Here is a 15629-nt window from a genome sequence, read left to right on the forward strand (position 1 = left end):
TCCACAAAATAAAAGTGTTGTGTTTACAGACAAAAGATGAGGGTCTAAACCGCTGTAACCTATAGTCTGATATGTTAGTGATATCAGAGTACAAAGTGCGGAAGAAGAGGGCCCTCTTCAAATACCTGAGAAATCAATGGCTTCCTGCACAGCTTAAGAGTGACTGTGTGAATAATAGACCTTGAGAGCCTTGGGACTGAACCACTTGTACCTCTCCTCAATTACTTAATCGTTCCCGAGCTTAGCAGGAGGCCATGCGTGGTCAGAAGCAGACGGCAGGCCAATTCATTAGCCTAGCGTAGCCTGTGCTGTTGTGCCTTGTCGTTTTAACTGGTATTACTGAGTGCCTGAGCGGGAGAATGTAAGGGCTCCCTAGAGCAAGCTAACGCTAAAAGAGAGCAAGCACGCAGCCCAGAGATGCTCCAGTTACAGACGAATCAATTAGGCCTCAGTAGTAGTGCGCTCACTCTGACAGTTATATGAATGCACTCTGTGTGGCCCTACCGTGGGATGCAAATGGCTCAGACCAGGCGGTCATGTTGGCCCCAAACAATTGATGCACAATAATAGTTCAATTGTTTTTTAAAGGTAATTCAATGCTTGGGCTCATGTTTATGAGGTAAAAATTTTCTCCCAAAAGCCTTTGACTGACATTATTTTCCAAGACTTAGACCAACGCGTTTTTGGGTTTGTAATTAGGGTTGCATATTTTGGGGAATATTCAAAGGTGGAAACTTTCCGTGGGAATTAACGGAAATATATGCAAATTAATATGAATACCTTTTTAATGTAGATGTTTTTTGCATTGGATATATTTACCATATCATATGGAGACCGAAACACAAACCTTTTACCTTATCATAAGTAGACATAATTGCAAATTATTAAATCCTTCCAATGTAAATTTTTACTTTTAATTTAGTTGACTCTTCACATTGGCTGATTTCACTGAACAACAAAAAAGGAATATTGAATGATCCCCAATGATCCATCGCATCTCTCAAAAACGTTTTCAACATACGTAAAATGATAGTCTAGAAACTAAAGCTTTGGTTGTCTTCTTCTCAAGCTTCCATGTCTTCTCCCTGGACCTCCTCAATATCCACCTCTTGAACATCAGACTCTGAGGCCTCATCTTCACTGTCACTTTCCAACCTTGTTGAGGATGGCTCGTTGTCAGGCTCAAAAAGCCTCAAATTTGCCCGGATTGCCACCAATTTTTCAAACCTTGTATTGGTCAGCCTGTTGCGTGCTTTGGTGTGTGTGTGTTCCCAAACAAGGACCAGTTGCGCTCTGAGGCGGCTGATGGAGGCAACAGGGGAAAGAGCCTCAGATCCACGAAGTCCCTTCCACAAGGTAGCTGATGAGATATGTTGGCACAACTGCCATATTGCATCTCCATCCCAAAGCCCATGCATGTAAGTGTACTTCGCCAGACTGCCAAGAACCTTGCCCTCATCCAGGCCAAGGTGGCGAGACACCGGTAGTGATGACACCATAAGCCTTGTTGATCTCTGCACCAGACAGGATGCTCTTGCCAGCATACTTGGRATCCAACAAGTACGCTGCGGCGTGTATGGGCTTCAGGCAGAGGTCTTCACGCTTTTTGATGTATTTCAGAACTGCGCCCTCTGCTTGGAGCAACAGTGAAGTGGGCAGGGCAGTACGGATTTATTCTCTTACATCTGCAAGCCGAGTCTGAACATCAGACAGGATGGCATTGTCTCCCTCAATCCGTGCAATGGCTACTGCTATAGGTTTCAGGTGTGTCAGGCTGCTTACCACTCTCTCCCAAAATACATCATCCAGGAGGATCCTCTTGATGGGGCTGTCCATATCGGCAGACTGTGATATGGCCATCTCTTGGAGCGACTCCTTCCCCTCCAGGAGACTGTCGAACATGATAACACCACCCCAAMGGATGTTGCTGGGCAGCTTCAATGTGGTGCTCTTATTCTTCTCACTTTGCTTGGTGAGGTAGATTGCTGCTATAACTTGATGACCCTTCACATACCTAACCATTTCCTTGGCTCTCTTGTAGAGTGTATCCATTATTTTAGTTAGTTAATTATTCATTGCCCACGAACATTCGACCACCCATCAGAGATGATTGCAATACAGTCTGCTTTCTCTATGATTTGCTTGACCTTCACTTGAACTCTGTTGAACTCTGCATCCGGTGAATGAGTAAATAAAGCATTTCTGGCTGGAGGGGTGTATGCTGGGTGAAGAACATTCACAAATCTCTTCCAATACACATTGCCTGTGAGCATCAAAGGTGAACCAGTTCCATACACAGCTCGAGCAAGACATTCATCAGCATTTCTCTGACTACGTTCCTCCATTGAGTCAAAAAAAACTTCTGATTTCCAGGAGGACAATGAGATGTTGCTAACGATAAGGTGTCTGATTCATAATTTTCCCCTCGAATAGAAGTAGAGGGACTTTTGTCAGAGGTTGTGAGTGATGAGGGAACTTTATGCACTTGGCCAGATGATTCTGCATCTTTGTTGCATTCTTCACATGATTTGGCGCAGTATTTGCAAATGTACACAGCTTTTYCTTCTACATTAGCTGCAGTGAAATGTCTCCACACATCAGATAGTACCTGTGGCATTTTCCTGTAAAGATTAGAAAAAAATAGTAAAAAACCAACAAGTACAAATAAATAGATAAGCAGTTAAATTAAACAACTCCTTTGTGAGAGAAATGTTTTAAAATGAAACGTGCATGGAAACAGGTGAATGAACACTGTTAGCATGCTCAAGCAAGCTAAAACCCACATGATAGCAAAAACTAACTAGCAGAAATTGTTAACAAGTTCGAAATGATTTAAACACACTTTGCTGTAGGCTACTATTTACTAGTTAACAAAAAATCATGCATGTCATAAAATATATTCCCCCCACCCAGTATTGTAATCAAAACTTACCAGAAAGCATGTAGTCCTTAGCTCAGACCGTGTAGTAGTGTGGGCTCAATAGCATCTCATTAGTGTGCAAGATCTTGAGAATCAGCTGTACATGTGATGGAAGAATGCACTGTGCATGCAGAGGGTTGCAATTCAATAGAATTGGGGATAGTTTAACCAAAATATACCACAGGACCTAGAATTGCCTTATGTGTATCCCACAAAAAGGTTCACCGTTAAGCTAACTTTTTTGATGAATTTAAGCAACATTCCCCAAATTCCAGGGCTTAACTTCCCATGGAAAATTTCAGGAAAATTTCAGGAAATTTACCGGGAAGTTTCCCACCCTTTACAACCCTATTTGTCCTTCAATAAAGTATTTTACCCTAATGAATGTCTCTCTCTATCTGTGTGTGTATAGAGAATGCCTGTGTGGGATTCGCCATCTCTCTGCTGATGCTCACTATCAGCGCCATGATGGTCTATGGAGCCATTACTGTAAGTTCTTTCCTTCTGATTTGTGTTTTCATCCACATCATGTCCATAATGGAATTCACGACAATTACAAATTCTCGAGTCACTCCTCAACATATTTGCTCAGGGGTGGGAAAATAACCCCCTGCATTATCTTTCATCCTGACTACTCTCTTGGTTTGTTAGGCAAATGTCTGCTCCTAAATACACACGCATGAAAGCCTCGTTTTCCTACTTTCTGATAATAGACCTTTTGGTCTATTCTAAACCCTGAATACAAATTAAATGAACGTCTAAAGCGGGCCTACGACAAATACCCCTGGAGGAGTGGGTAAAATAGGAGGTTGAAATGATGTTATTGAACCTCAACCATTACGAAAGAAAGCGGACTGAAACGGGGAGGAACTACCTGTAGTTGTCAAATAAGCTCTGCATTGCAAAATGTTTTAAAACGGTATGTGCCCTAATGAATACAACTCAGGTGGCAGCCCTTTGTCACATCCTGGTGTCTGAAAGGACCATTTCTAATGTATTTAATGCTTTTTCAGCAATGGACTTTGACTCACTGCATGCAAACTCCTTACGTGTGCATTCTACTGGCCACACCAGGGCAAACAATGTTTGCTACACAACGTTGCTCTAACGATATCATGTTTACCTCACCAGGCCTGCCTGATGGGCATCCACACTGACAGGTTTGTCGTCTGTGACGTGGACCCGACTAGATCTGCTAGTTTTAAATGGCGACGCACAGCTAACGCATGCGTCTCGTAGAGGTTCTGCGTAAGCCTCGAGCGTTATGCCTTAGCTGTGACTACAGGCTCTTAGGTTACCCTTGTTGATGCCCTGTATTCAGTGTTCACACAGTAGGTCCATTGCTGGCTGTAGCCTCCCCTGCTAAATACCAGTCATGATGACCTAAGCAAAGACGTGTACAGTGCCTTCAGAAATCATTCACACACGCCCCCACATCATTCACACCCCCACTTTTTTCTTTACATTTGTTTGTGCTAGAGCCTGAATTTAAAATGGATTAAATTGAGATTGTGTTTCACTGGCCTACACACAGTACCCCATAATGTCAAGGTGGTATTATGTTTTAATAACTTTTTTAACAAGTCACATAATAAGATGCATGGACTCACACTGTGTGCAATAATAGTGTTTAACATGATTTCTAAATGATTACTTCATCTCTGTATCCCGCTCATACAATTATCTGTAAGGTCCCTAAGTCGAGCAGTTAATTTCAAACAGATTCAACCACAGATCAGGGATGTTTTCCAATGCCTCGTAAAGAAACACCTATTGGTAGATGGGTAAATAATTTGTATATCCCTTTGAGCGTGGTGAAGTTATTAGTTACACTTTGGATCGATCAACAACCTTGTAGTTACTCCACATTACTAACCTAAGTGACATAGTGAAAAGAAGGAAGCCTGTATACTGTTACGTGCCCCACCAAGAAAACCAAAAGTGTTGCTCAAACAGAAGGGGGGAACTAACAAAGAGTCACTGACAACAACCAAAATGAAACCGGTGGGTTTTAGGAGGGTGTCCACTGAAAGTTGCATAGCAACAACTGGGACCTTAAAAAGATCCACCATGAGCACCCACTACCAAACTTAGACAGGAAGCAAACCAAAATGAAAACAGGTAAGATCAGACAAAGGATTTTTTATTTTTTTTATCAAATAGGGAGAGTCAACTAAAGGTGTTGACCCTCCACATCTCTCAAGACAACTGGTGCACTGGGCCAGCACAGGGGAAACACCTTCCGTCTAGCGAGGTGACACCAATCGGTGCGCCCTATGTGCTAAAAGTCCAACCTTAAAACATAAATGGAAAAACCAAAACCTATAACAATACAAAAAAGTATATTTAACCTATTTTGAATTCAGGCTGTAACACGTGGAATAAGTCGAAGGGGTATGAATAGTTTTTGAAGGCACTGTACATAGAAATTCTTTTGATTTTGTGACATCCTCCAACATAGTTTAGTACCCAACATTTAGATGAAGCTTTTGCTATGGCTATATATGGCCCTTGCTTGACAAACCTCCTGACGAACTCTAGTGAAATGGCCATCCTTTCACATTTTTGTTTAGTAATGTGTGTGTGTGGTTTTCCCTTCCTCTCCCCCGTAGCATCGTGACGGCTGGCTTATCCCGTTCTTTTGCTACCAGCTCTTTGACTTTGCTCTGAGTTGCCTGGTGGCCATCAGCTCGCTCACCTACCTGCCCAGGATAAAGGACTACATGAAGGAGCTGGTGAGTCAGTCTAGTCCTTCACCACTGCCTGTCAGCTAGTCTCTCAAATCACAATTATGAAGCTAACCAGAAGTCTTGTGAATGTTTTTTTAAACATTTTTATAATTGTTTTATTCTAACAATTAACAGGAACAATTTTATTATGATAACCAGCTGACTTTCTTATGATACAGGAAAAAAAAAAATCTGCTATAAAACAGTTAACTTAAATAAACATCCAGTTAATGCGCTTCGTTTTCTGGTTAAAGCACAATCAAGTGGTGAGGAGGCGCTCCGCGGGCCCTTCAGCTCCACTATAAGCGTTGCGTTACCTTCAGCGTTGTGTCAATGTGCCGTTCTACCTGCCACACAGAGCGCGTTGTTTTGAGGGCGAAGGAGCATTTTTATAAAAATGTTCCGTACTGTAACATATTGATCTATTATGCGTAAGTACCATGGCTTTGGTCCAGTTTTTCGCAAGTACTCATTGTTTCTAGTGGTTGTACTGAATATTCTAATTACACGTTGCTTTTGTTTACATTGTGAACATAGTCAATGTAGCTAGCTCGAGTTTCTGTTAACTAGTAACTTCTTGACTTCGTAAATCTTAGTAAAATAGCCAGTGGTGTCTAGTGGGGGCCATTATGCAACCAATTTTATTTCTCATTATTTCAATTCACAAGATGGAATGAACGTGTGTGTGTGTCATCCATCCAAAATGGAACCTCAGCGATTCTGGAGCTTGGACGCTGCCGTTGGATGTGACTCAACGCGAGCAGCATAGCAGCTTTTATTGATTTCAAAGGAAGCATTCCCTCAATGGCTAATGTCTGACGGCAACTTCGGACGCCCGATGGCTGTTAGTGTCCAGAAGTAATTTCGCCATGCATTGTAGTCATTGCGATATCTAGCGTTGCTATTTTCTCAAGTTTTCTCGTGTCAATAAACTTGTGACATTCCAGGATTACTCATTATATTATTAAAGCCCGATTTAATCAACAAATACGATGGTCAGTTGAAAAAAGGTTAAGGGTACATTTTTTATTAAACAATTGMGACAAACTAATAAATCAGATTACTTATATTTAAGGACAGAATCTATATACAATCCCGAAATCAGCTCTAACTGTCAGTAGTAAAACAAAGCTTAAAAAACTGTTTGCGTGAACCCTAAATATACCAAAAATTTATGTTGAGTGAGCTTCCTGGCATTGTAGACTGCTCCTCACCACTCTATGAAAGCAGTTAATTAAAGAAAAACATTAATATGGGTTGCTGGTTCAAAGTTAGAGTTTATATTCAGAGAGAACTAAAGTAATTTCTGAGTACTTGGGAAAGTTAGCTGGCTAACTCATTGACCTCGCTCTGTAATATACTGCCCTAGAGGGTTTAAATGTGTTCTCACTATCGTTGTCACCTGGCCTGTCTGTCTTTATGGGGTTTTGTTTAGCTTCTGTATGTGCTGAATGTCTCTCCCCTCGCCTCTCAGCCAGACTTCCCCTACAAGGACAACCTGCTCTCCATGGACTCCAGCTGCCTGCTGCTCTTCGTCCTCGTCTTCTTCACCTTTCTCATCATCATGAAGGTCTCTGGGAAATAGCTGTGATTGAATGCTGCACTCCACCCCCCCCCCCAACCAGATTCCCAAGAATATGCCATTTATTTGGTTTACTGCACTTATTCGTGTTCATGTGAGATTTGATCTGATTTACCAATCCATGAAAGTACTTTAGTAGACTGATGATAGACCTTGACTGACAGGTCTTTAGTAGATGGGTTATAGGCCTTCAGATGCTGAATCAGGGGTGTTTTGAGCTGGGCTATAACAAAAGCCTGCACACATTGTGGCTCTCTAGGACCAGGATTGAGCATCCCTGGATTAGGTAGAAGGACTAAACATTTTGACCACTTTCCCCTCAGGCTTACCTGATCAACTGCGTGTGGAATTGCTACAAGTACATCAACAACAGGAACGTGCCGGAGATCGCCGTCTACCCTGCCTTTACGGCGCCTCCCCAGGTATGTTTGTGCCTGAAAAGCCCCTACTCGGATTACCGGTATTCACATCTGAAGCATACATTTCACATCTTTAAGCAGTCTGCAAACAGGTTCGGTTTGCTCCTAGCAGAACTTTGACTAGGTGAAGCAAACGTCTGTGCTCGAATACTCCCTAAAGACCTTCACTTTAAAAATTGTAAAATATTATGCCAGTATTACTGTTGGTTATCCCTCTTGATCAACAACAACAGCCTGAAATACTTCATCAAAATAGTCTGAATTAATCTAAGATAAATCAAGAAATCTGACGATTTTTCAGAGGAGGTCTAACTAAGATGTTTGGAGCAGTATTTCAAGTGACAAGATTTGCATGAAAACTAGCAGTCTCTCATTGAATGACAACAAACACTTAATTGAAGAATCCCGTTCCATCTTCCACTAGGAGTAGTACTGTTGACCATTCACAGACGAAGGGGCGTGGACTTTGTCTACCGAACTTCGACTTGCCTCGAGAAAAAATATGTGCTCGATCAACCGAATGGAAAAACTGCCAAATAAAAATAACTGTTTTCCACAAGCACAAGTTGCCAGCCCAATAATTCAAAAAGTAGCAAGCCAGGCTCCCCCGGTTTAAGACATTTTTGCAGAACAAACTCTATTTTGCTGGCCTCTGGTACATTCTAATGCTATGTTGTATTTTCACACTAATTAGTGTTAGTTTTATCAGCTGGTGTACAATATGATATAAAACACGGGAAACATTTTAATTTTGACTGCACTGGACCTTTAAAGAATCCTATAAGAGTCTGCTGACTTCCACGCGCTTCAAGCTTCCTTTTTTAAGAGAGATGAGAAAATACATCTGCCATACAGGTATGATTGAAGAATGAAGCAGGTGTCAAACATTGGCTTTGCTACACAGAAAGCAGCAGCAGCTGACTACTCCATTGTCAATACTTTGATTAAATCAATATCTTTGAAATATCATAAGTATCATTATTTTTCTTCAATCTGTTTTATTTGATCATATTTTGGACCAGAGTTAGGCTAGTGGAGAGAGCCTACCTATTGTTTCTGCAGTGAAGAGGATTCACCATCGTAATCGCAAAAAGGCCTACCGGTATGCAAATTAGGGAGCCAAATGAACAGCTCTCTTACCGATGGAATTTGGTAGGCTACTGACGAGTCACTCACTTTAACGTCACGGTCTGGCAAGTCCTAATGGACTTCATATCAAAAATACCGACAAGATCTTTACTTGTCCCGATGTGATACTATGGACGTACACTGTGTACGAAACATTAGGCAATCTTTCCATGACATCGACTGACCAGGTGAAAGCTATGATCCCTTATTGATGTCACCTGTTAATTCCACTTCAATTAGTGTAGATGAAGGGGAGGAGACAGGTTACAGAAGGATTTTTAAGCCTTGAGACAATTTTGATATGGATTGTGTGTGTGCGCCATTCAGAGGGTGAATGGGTCAGACAGAAGATTTAATTGCCTTTTGAACGGGGTATGTTAGGTGCCGGTCGCACCAGTTTGTCAAGAACTGCAACGCTGCTGGGTTTTTAAAAACTTAACAGTTTCCTGTGTGTATCAAGAATGGTCCACCACCCAAAGGACATTTGGCCAACTTGGCACAGCTGTGGGAAACATTGGAGTCAACATGGGCCATTCAGCACCTTGTAGAGTCAATGCCTAACGAATTGAGGCGGTTCTGAGAACAAAAGGGGGTGCAACTCAATATTAGGAAGGTCTTCTTAATGTTTGTGGACTCAGTGTATAACTACATTGTATGATTTATTAAGGATATACAGTACCAGTCAAAAGTTTGGACACGCCTACTCATTCAAGTTTTTTTTAACCTTTTTCTACATTGTAGAAGAATAATGAAGACATAAAAATTATGAAATAACACAGTAACTAAAGTGTTAATAATATATATATATATATATATATTTTTTTTTTTTAATCTTCAAAGTTGCCATACTTTGCCTTGATGACAGCTTTGCACATTCTCTTTGGCAGCTTTGGCATTCTCTCAACCAGCTTCACCTGGAATACTTTTCCAACAGTCTTGAAGGATTTCCCACATATGCTGAGCACTTGTTGGCTGCTTTTCCTTCACTGTGGTCCAACTCATTCCAAACCATCTCAATTGGGTTGAGGTCGGGTGATTGTGGAGGCCAGGTCATCTGATGCAGCACTCATCAATCTACTTCTTGGTCAAATAGCCCTTACAAAGCCCAAGGGTCATTGTCCTGTTGAAAAACAAATGATAGTCCCACTAAGTGCAAACCAGATGGGATGGCGTATTGCTGGAGAAGCCATGCTGGTTAAGTGTGCCTTGAATTCTAATCACAGACAGTGTCACCTGAAAAGCACCATCACACTTCCTCCATGCTTCGTGGTGGGAACCACACTTGCAGAGATCATCCGTTCACCTACTCTGCGTCTCACAAAGACACGGCAGTTGGAACCAAAATTCTCAACTTTGACTCATGAGACCAAAGGACAGATTTCCATGTCCATTGCTTGTGTTTCTTGCCCAAGCAAGCCTCTTCTTCTTATTGGTGACCTTAAGTGGTTTCTTTGCAGTAATTTGACCATGAAGGCCTGATTTCACAGTTGATGTGTCTGTTACTTGAACTCTAAAGCATTTATTTGGGCCGCATTTTCTGAGGCTTGTAACTAATGAATTTATGCTCTGCAGCAGCGGTAAATCTGGGTCTTCCTTTCCTGTGGCAGTCCTCATGAGAGCCAGTTTGATCATAGCGCCTTATCGTTTTTGCGACTGCACTTTCAAACTTTCAAAGTTCTTGACATTTTCCTGATTGACTTACCTTCACGTCTTAAAGTAATGATGGACTGTCGTTTCTCTTTGCTTATTTGAGCTGTTCTTGCCATAATATGGACTTGGTATTTTACCAAATAGGGCTATCTTCTGTATACCACCGCTACCTTGTTGGCTCAAACGCATTAAGATGGAAAGAAATTCCACAAAATTATTTTTAACAAGGCACACCTGTTAATTGAAATGCATTCCAGGTGACTACCTCATGAAGCTGGTCGAGAGAATGCAAAGCTGTCATCAAGGTAATGGGTGGCTACTTTGAAGAATATAAAATATATTTTGATTTGTATAACACTTTTTTGGGTTAGTGCATGATTCCATATGTGTTATTTCATCACTTATTCTACAATGTAGAAAAGAAAAACCCTTGAATGAGTAGGTGTCAACTTTTGACTGGTACTGTATGAGATTAACTTTATTGAGTCAGTTCGACACCTTTTAAAGACTAGTCAAGCTTGCTGTTTGTCAATCTAAGCACAGTAATTGGCCTATGCGCCACCACTCCGTGGTTGCATATGAAACTAGCCGGGGTGCAACATTCACTTCTCACTGGCCCGGAGTGGTGATCTACTGGCCCGAACATGGTGTAGTTCTTAAATGCATTGTGGACATGCCTATAGGCCTATAGGTTGGCATGCTTTCTCTCTATATTCAGCTATTAATAGGCTACATTTGGTTATTATGATATGTATTAAACATCTGTGAAATGTAATTTAGCAATGCAAGTCATTACTCCATTCTTTAGAACTGCATTCTATTAATTGCATTCATTTTTGTTTCTAAATTGTCATTTTGTGAAGATTTTAAAATAGGCCACTGTCCCTGTAAGACAAATGTTCCAAAAGAGCAATCGACATGGCTACAGTAGGCTTGCCAAGACAAATGCTACTGCTTGAGATGTTGTGACTCGTGGGAGCGTGGTGGTGCTTGAATGAATGGCCAATCATATTTCTCAAATACAAATAGCATGACATTTACGTGTGTAGTCTTCAATGGTAGACTGCGACCGAGCAGGTTAATGTTGAACTGGAATGCGAAAAGTTACTGTCTCTGTCAGGCCAGTGACTGACGAGCTCCTCTGGCCCCACACACATTTTTACTGGCCCCGGGTCAGTGGTCCATCAATGTCGGAACCTGCATGCAAAATAAAATAAATTCATGTGATTTATCTTTACCACATTATATGGGATGTGCGAATTCATTCTCTCCCTCCGTGTAAAGAAATTTGACTGGAACCACAGCGTACACATCACACACCCAAAGTTACCAAGAGGCGGGACAGATGACTGCCAAACCAACCGTGTTTCTCTGTCATCGCTCACTTTGTGACTGACCAGGCGCCTGTACTATATCAATAGATCGCTAGAAAGTGCATTTTGTTCATTCTAGCGGAAGAGGGCTCTGCAGTCTTTCTAGAGYTGAAAAGTAGCCTAGTTAATTTAAGTGGAAAAAGTAGCTGACTGTAAATTAGTCTGTATTCTCAACAGCTGGCGCTAGTGGAAAACACTTAAAACGTCATAATATATACGCGTTACTGATACAGTACACCCAGTCTCCTTCCCAGATTGTTTAAGAGACAGATTATAGCATTATCAATGTTATTATTAATGTCGCAAATATGATTAATATCCATCTCTGGTCCTTTCACACTGCGAAGTTGGCTATATTTATACATTGCTTTATTGTTTAATGAGATGAATGTAATGATTAACTTTCTCTCTCTCCTCAGTACATCCTGCCCACCTACGAGATGGCAATGAAGATGCCAGTGAAAGAGCCCCCTCCCCCCTACATGCCTGCCTGAAGACCCCCCTCGTGTGTGTGGCCTCCCACAGCTCGCCATTTTTAACCCAGCAGTGCATTTCTAGCGAGGGATACTCTTTAAAGGCCCAGTGCAGTCAAAAACGTGATTTCCCTGTTTTTATATACATTTCTACACTGAGGTTGGAATAATACTGTGAAAATGATAATGTCCTTCAAGTTGTATTGGTTGTATGTATGCGATACACGGAATGCTTACTTACAGGTTCCTTCTCGACAATGCAACAATAATAAGAAACAATAAAAGATGAGAATACTAACAAAGTATAAAAGGCTCAGTAGAATAACATTTTTAGCATGATTATAATACAGGAAGGCACAAATTATAGTCTAATATTTGTGTGTTTTGGGGGCAAGTGGTTAAATGGTGTAATATTTGGCCCTTTTAGTGTAAGAGCTGTTTGAAAAGCGTGCCTAAAATGTTTGCCTGTTTTGGTGGGATGGAGTTTTGGCCTTCCATGGTGACTTCACCATGTAGTAAATAAGTTAGTAGACCACTAAGGAAAGAGTCCCAAACTTTGCCAATAGAGGCACATTTTCAGTTCTCCACTCAGACCACACCAACAGTCCGAGCAAAATTGCTCTTTGCTAAGAAGCAATTTGTTTTCAATTAAAATTGTCAAAAACAATCACTGTAAGGTGCTTAATTGTTACCCAGAAATGATTTCATATTTAGATAAAAACAGCTGCATTGGAACTTCTAAAGGCCCTGTAACATTCAAAACCAGACCCCATAATATTGTAGATAAGTGAAAGGAGAGTGGAGGGGCAGATCAAGTAGTCTGCCATCGGATGACGTGAAATGTATAAAGCGATGAAAGCTTTCCGATCTTTTCTTTCCTCCCTCCCGTCTTTTTGATGTCTTAGTAAAAAAAAAAGTTATTGTGAAATTACCATCGCTTGAATGCCTATCACCAGTTCAGTTCATCTTTAAACACCATCCTTTCCTTATAGATTTGATATTGTGTGACTCTAAAAAAAATAAACATTCTTAAGACAATCCACTCATGATCTCTTATTGTTGAATCTGTTTTTTTTGTTGCTTAAAATCTAGATTATTTCGTCCAAAGAGTTTGACGGGGGACATCTGTAGCTCTTCATCCCTTTATTTATTTAGCCTTGGATGTCCATCTGTTAATCCGCCACCTGTGTGTGCCATGTCCATTATCCGCCGCCTTCTGTGTGACCCTGCGTTGTTAGCTTAGAAAAGCTAGTGAATTGTGTTGCAGTTAAATGACCTGATGCTGCTGGTTAAAGGGAAAGTACACTCCAAAACCAAAGTTTATCAGATGATTTCAGACCTCAAAAGTTGTCTGTGAAGATAAGTCTTATTTTATCTCAACAAAAGTCCACTTTGGAGGTCTGGAAACAACTGATAAATGTTGGTTTTGGAATGGATTGTCTTGTTTGAGAGCGATGCCTTATCAGGAAAGTGGAGGGAATAAATGGCCAGTGGTGGATGCATGCTACTCTTTCTGCCTTTTTCTTTACATTGTGTTTTGATCCTTGTGAAAAACACATTCAATAAAAATTTTAAAACATTTGTATTCATCACCTGACTGAGCAGTGTGTCTATTCTTTTTACCTGATATGAGCAAAGAAACTTTACTTTTTGTTGGATTTATTTGGTTCTGTACTCAATCTGAAGTGGATTTCTAAGAAGCATACGGTAGTAGTGGATGCCGCGGGAGTGTTTTGTGAGACCGGCCTACAGTATTACATTCATTATTAAAATCTATTTGGAGGCAGCTTCTCTGTCCTGAATAATAGATCTGGCGCCATCTCATGTCAGTAAATTATGAAAATGATAATGCTAATTGAATTGCAAGCTCAGTGCTCTAAAGCTTACACTGCAGGCATTAATGCTCAAAACTGTTTTGTTTTCCAAATCCGTTTTGTGTGTGTTCAGACAGTTATTTGCTGACATGGCTACACTAGTTGTCATAGTAACGACAGGTGTGGGTGCAATGGTGTATGCTGATTGGTTGTCGCGCTCTTCGTTCTATCACTTAGAAGTAATTTAGCAAGGTAAGGTGACAATGCCTGCATGGATGTTAAGCAGTTGCTTTGAATGTTCAAAATCATAGTTTAAGAACACATTTAAAGCCTTAAAGGATAAGATGATCCAACTTTCAAAACAAGTCCTTTTTGGCTAGCAACAGCAGTCAACTAACTAAACTCAGCAAAAAAAGAAACGTCCTCTCACTGTCAACTGCGCTTATTTTCAGCAAACTTAACGTGTAAATATTTGTTTGAACATAAGATTCAACCACTGAGACATAAACTGAACAAGTTCCACAGACATGTGACTAACAGAAATTGAATGAGTCCCTGAATGAAGGGACACATCTTCCACCAAGACACAATGGGATTGAGATCCGGGCTCTTCACTGGCCATGGCAGAACATTGACATTCCTGTCTTGCAGGAAATCACGCACAGAATGAGAGGTATGACTGGTGGTGTTGTCATGCTGGAGGGTCATGTCAGGATGAGCCTGCAGGAAGGGTACCACATGAGGGAGGAGGATGTCTTCCCTGTAACGCAAATCGATCCCGCTCCAGAGTACAGACCTTGGTGTAACGCTCATTCCGTCGATGATAAACGACGGAATCATCGATTCCAACCACCACCCCTGGTGAGACAAAACCCTGGTGAGGACCTACCTTACAACAGGCCTACAAGCCCTCAGTCCAGCCTCTCTCAGCCTATTGTGGACAATCTGAGCACTGATGGAGGGATTGTGCGTTCCTGGTGTAACTCGGGCAGTTGTTGTTGCCATCCTGTACCTGTCCCTCAGGTGTGATGTTCAGATGTACCGATCCTGTGCAGGTGTTACACGTGGTCTGCCACTGCGAGGACGATCAGCTGTCCGTCCTGTCTCCCTGTAGCGCTGTCTTAGGCGTTTCACAGTACAGACATTGCAATTTTTTGCCCTGGCCACATCTGCAGTCCTCATGCCTCCTTGCAACATACCTAAGGCACATTCACACAGATGAGCAGGGACCCTGGGCATCTTTCTTTTGGTGTATTTCAGAGTCGGTAGAAAAGCCTTTTTAGTGTTCTAAGTTTTCATAACTTTGACCTTAATTGCCTACCGTCTGTAAGCTGTTAGTTCATTAATTGTTTATGGTTCATTGAACAAGCATGGAAAACAGTGTTTAAACCCTTTACAATGAAGATCTGTGAAGTTATTTGGATTTTTACGAATTATCTTTGAAAGACAGGGTCCTGAAAAAGGGACGTTTCTTTTTTTGCTGAGTTTAGCTAGGTAGCTGTTTAGCACATTCAAGAATTTGTAAACAATTAACAAGATAG

General features: G+C 41.2%; 1 protein-coding gene across 1 annotated transcript in view; it reads left to right on the plus strand.

Moving 5' to 3' along the window:
• LOC112072815 (lysosomal-associated transmembrane protein 4A) overlaps positions 1-13077 on the plus strand; it is a 31618-nt gene extending 18541 nt beyond the window's left edge. Inside the window, exons 3-7 of the mRNA XM_024140212.2 lie at positions 3333-3409; positions 5533-5655; positions 7124-7219; positions 7555-7653; positions 12221-13077. Coding sequence (XP_023995980.2) covers positions 3333-3409; positions 5533-5655; positions 7124-7219; positions 7555-7653; positions 12221-12295 — 470 coding nt within the window. The 3' untranslated portion in view covers positions 12296-13077. The remainder of the gene's footprint in view (positions 1-3332; positions 3410-5532; positions 5656-7123; positions 7220-7554; positions 7654-12220) is intronic.
• The last annotated feature ends 2552 nt before the right edge of the window (positions 13078-15629 follow it).

The sequence above is a fragment of the Salvelinus sp. IW2-2015 genome, unplaced genomic scaffold (assembly GCF_002910315.2).
Source record: "Salvelinus sp. IW2-2015 unplaced genomic scaffold, ASM291031v2 Un_scaffold2050, whole genome shotgun sequence".
NCBI lineage: Eukaryota > Metazoa > Chordata > Actinopteri > Salmoniformes > Salmonidae > Salvelinus > Salvelinus sp. IW2-2015.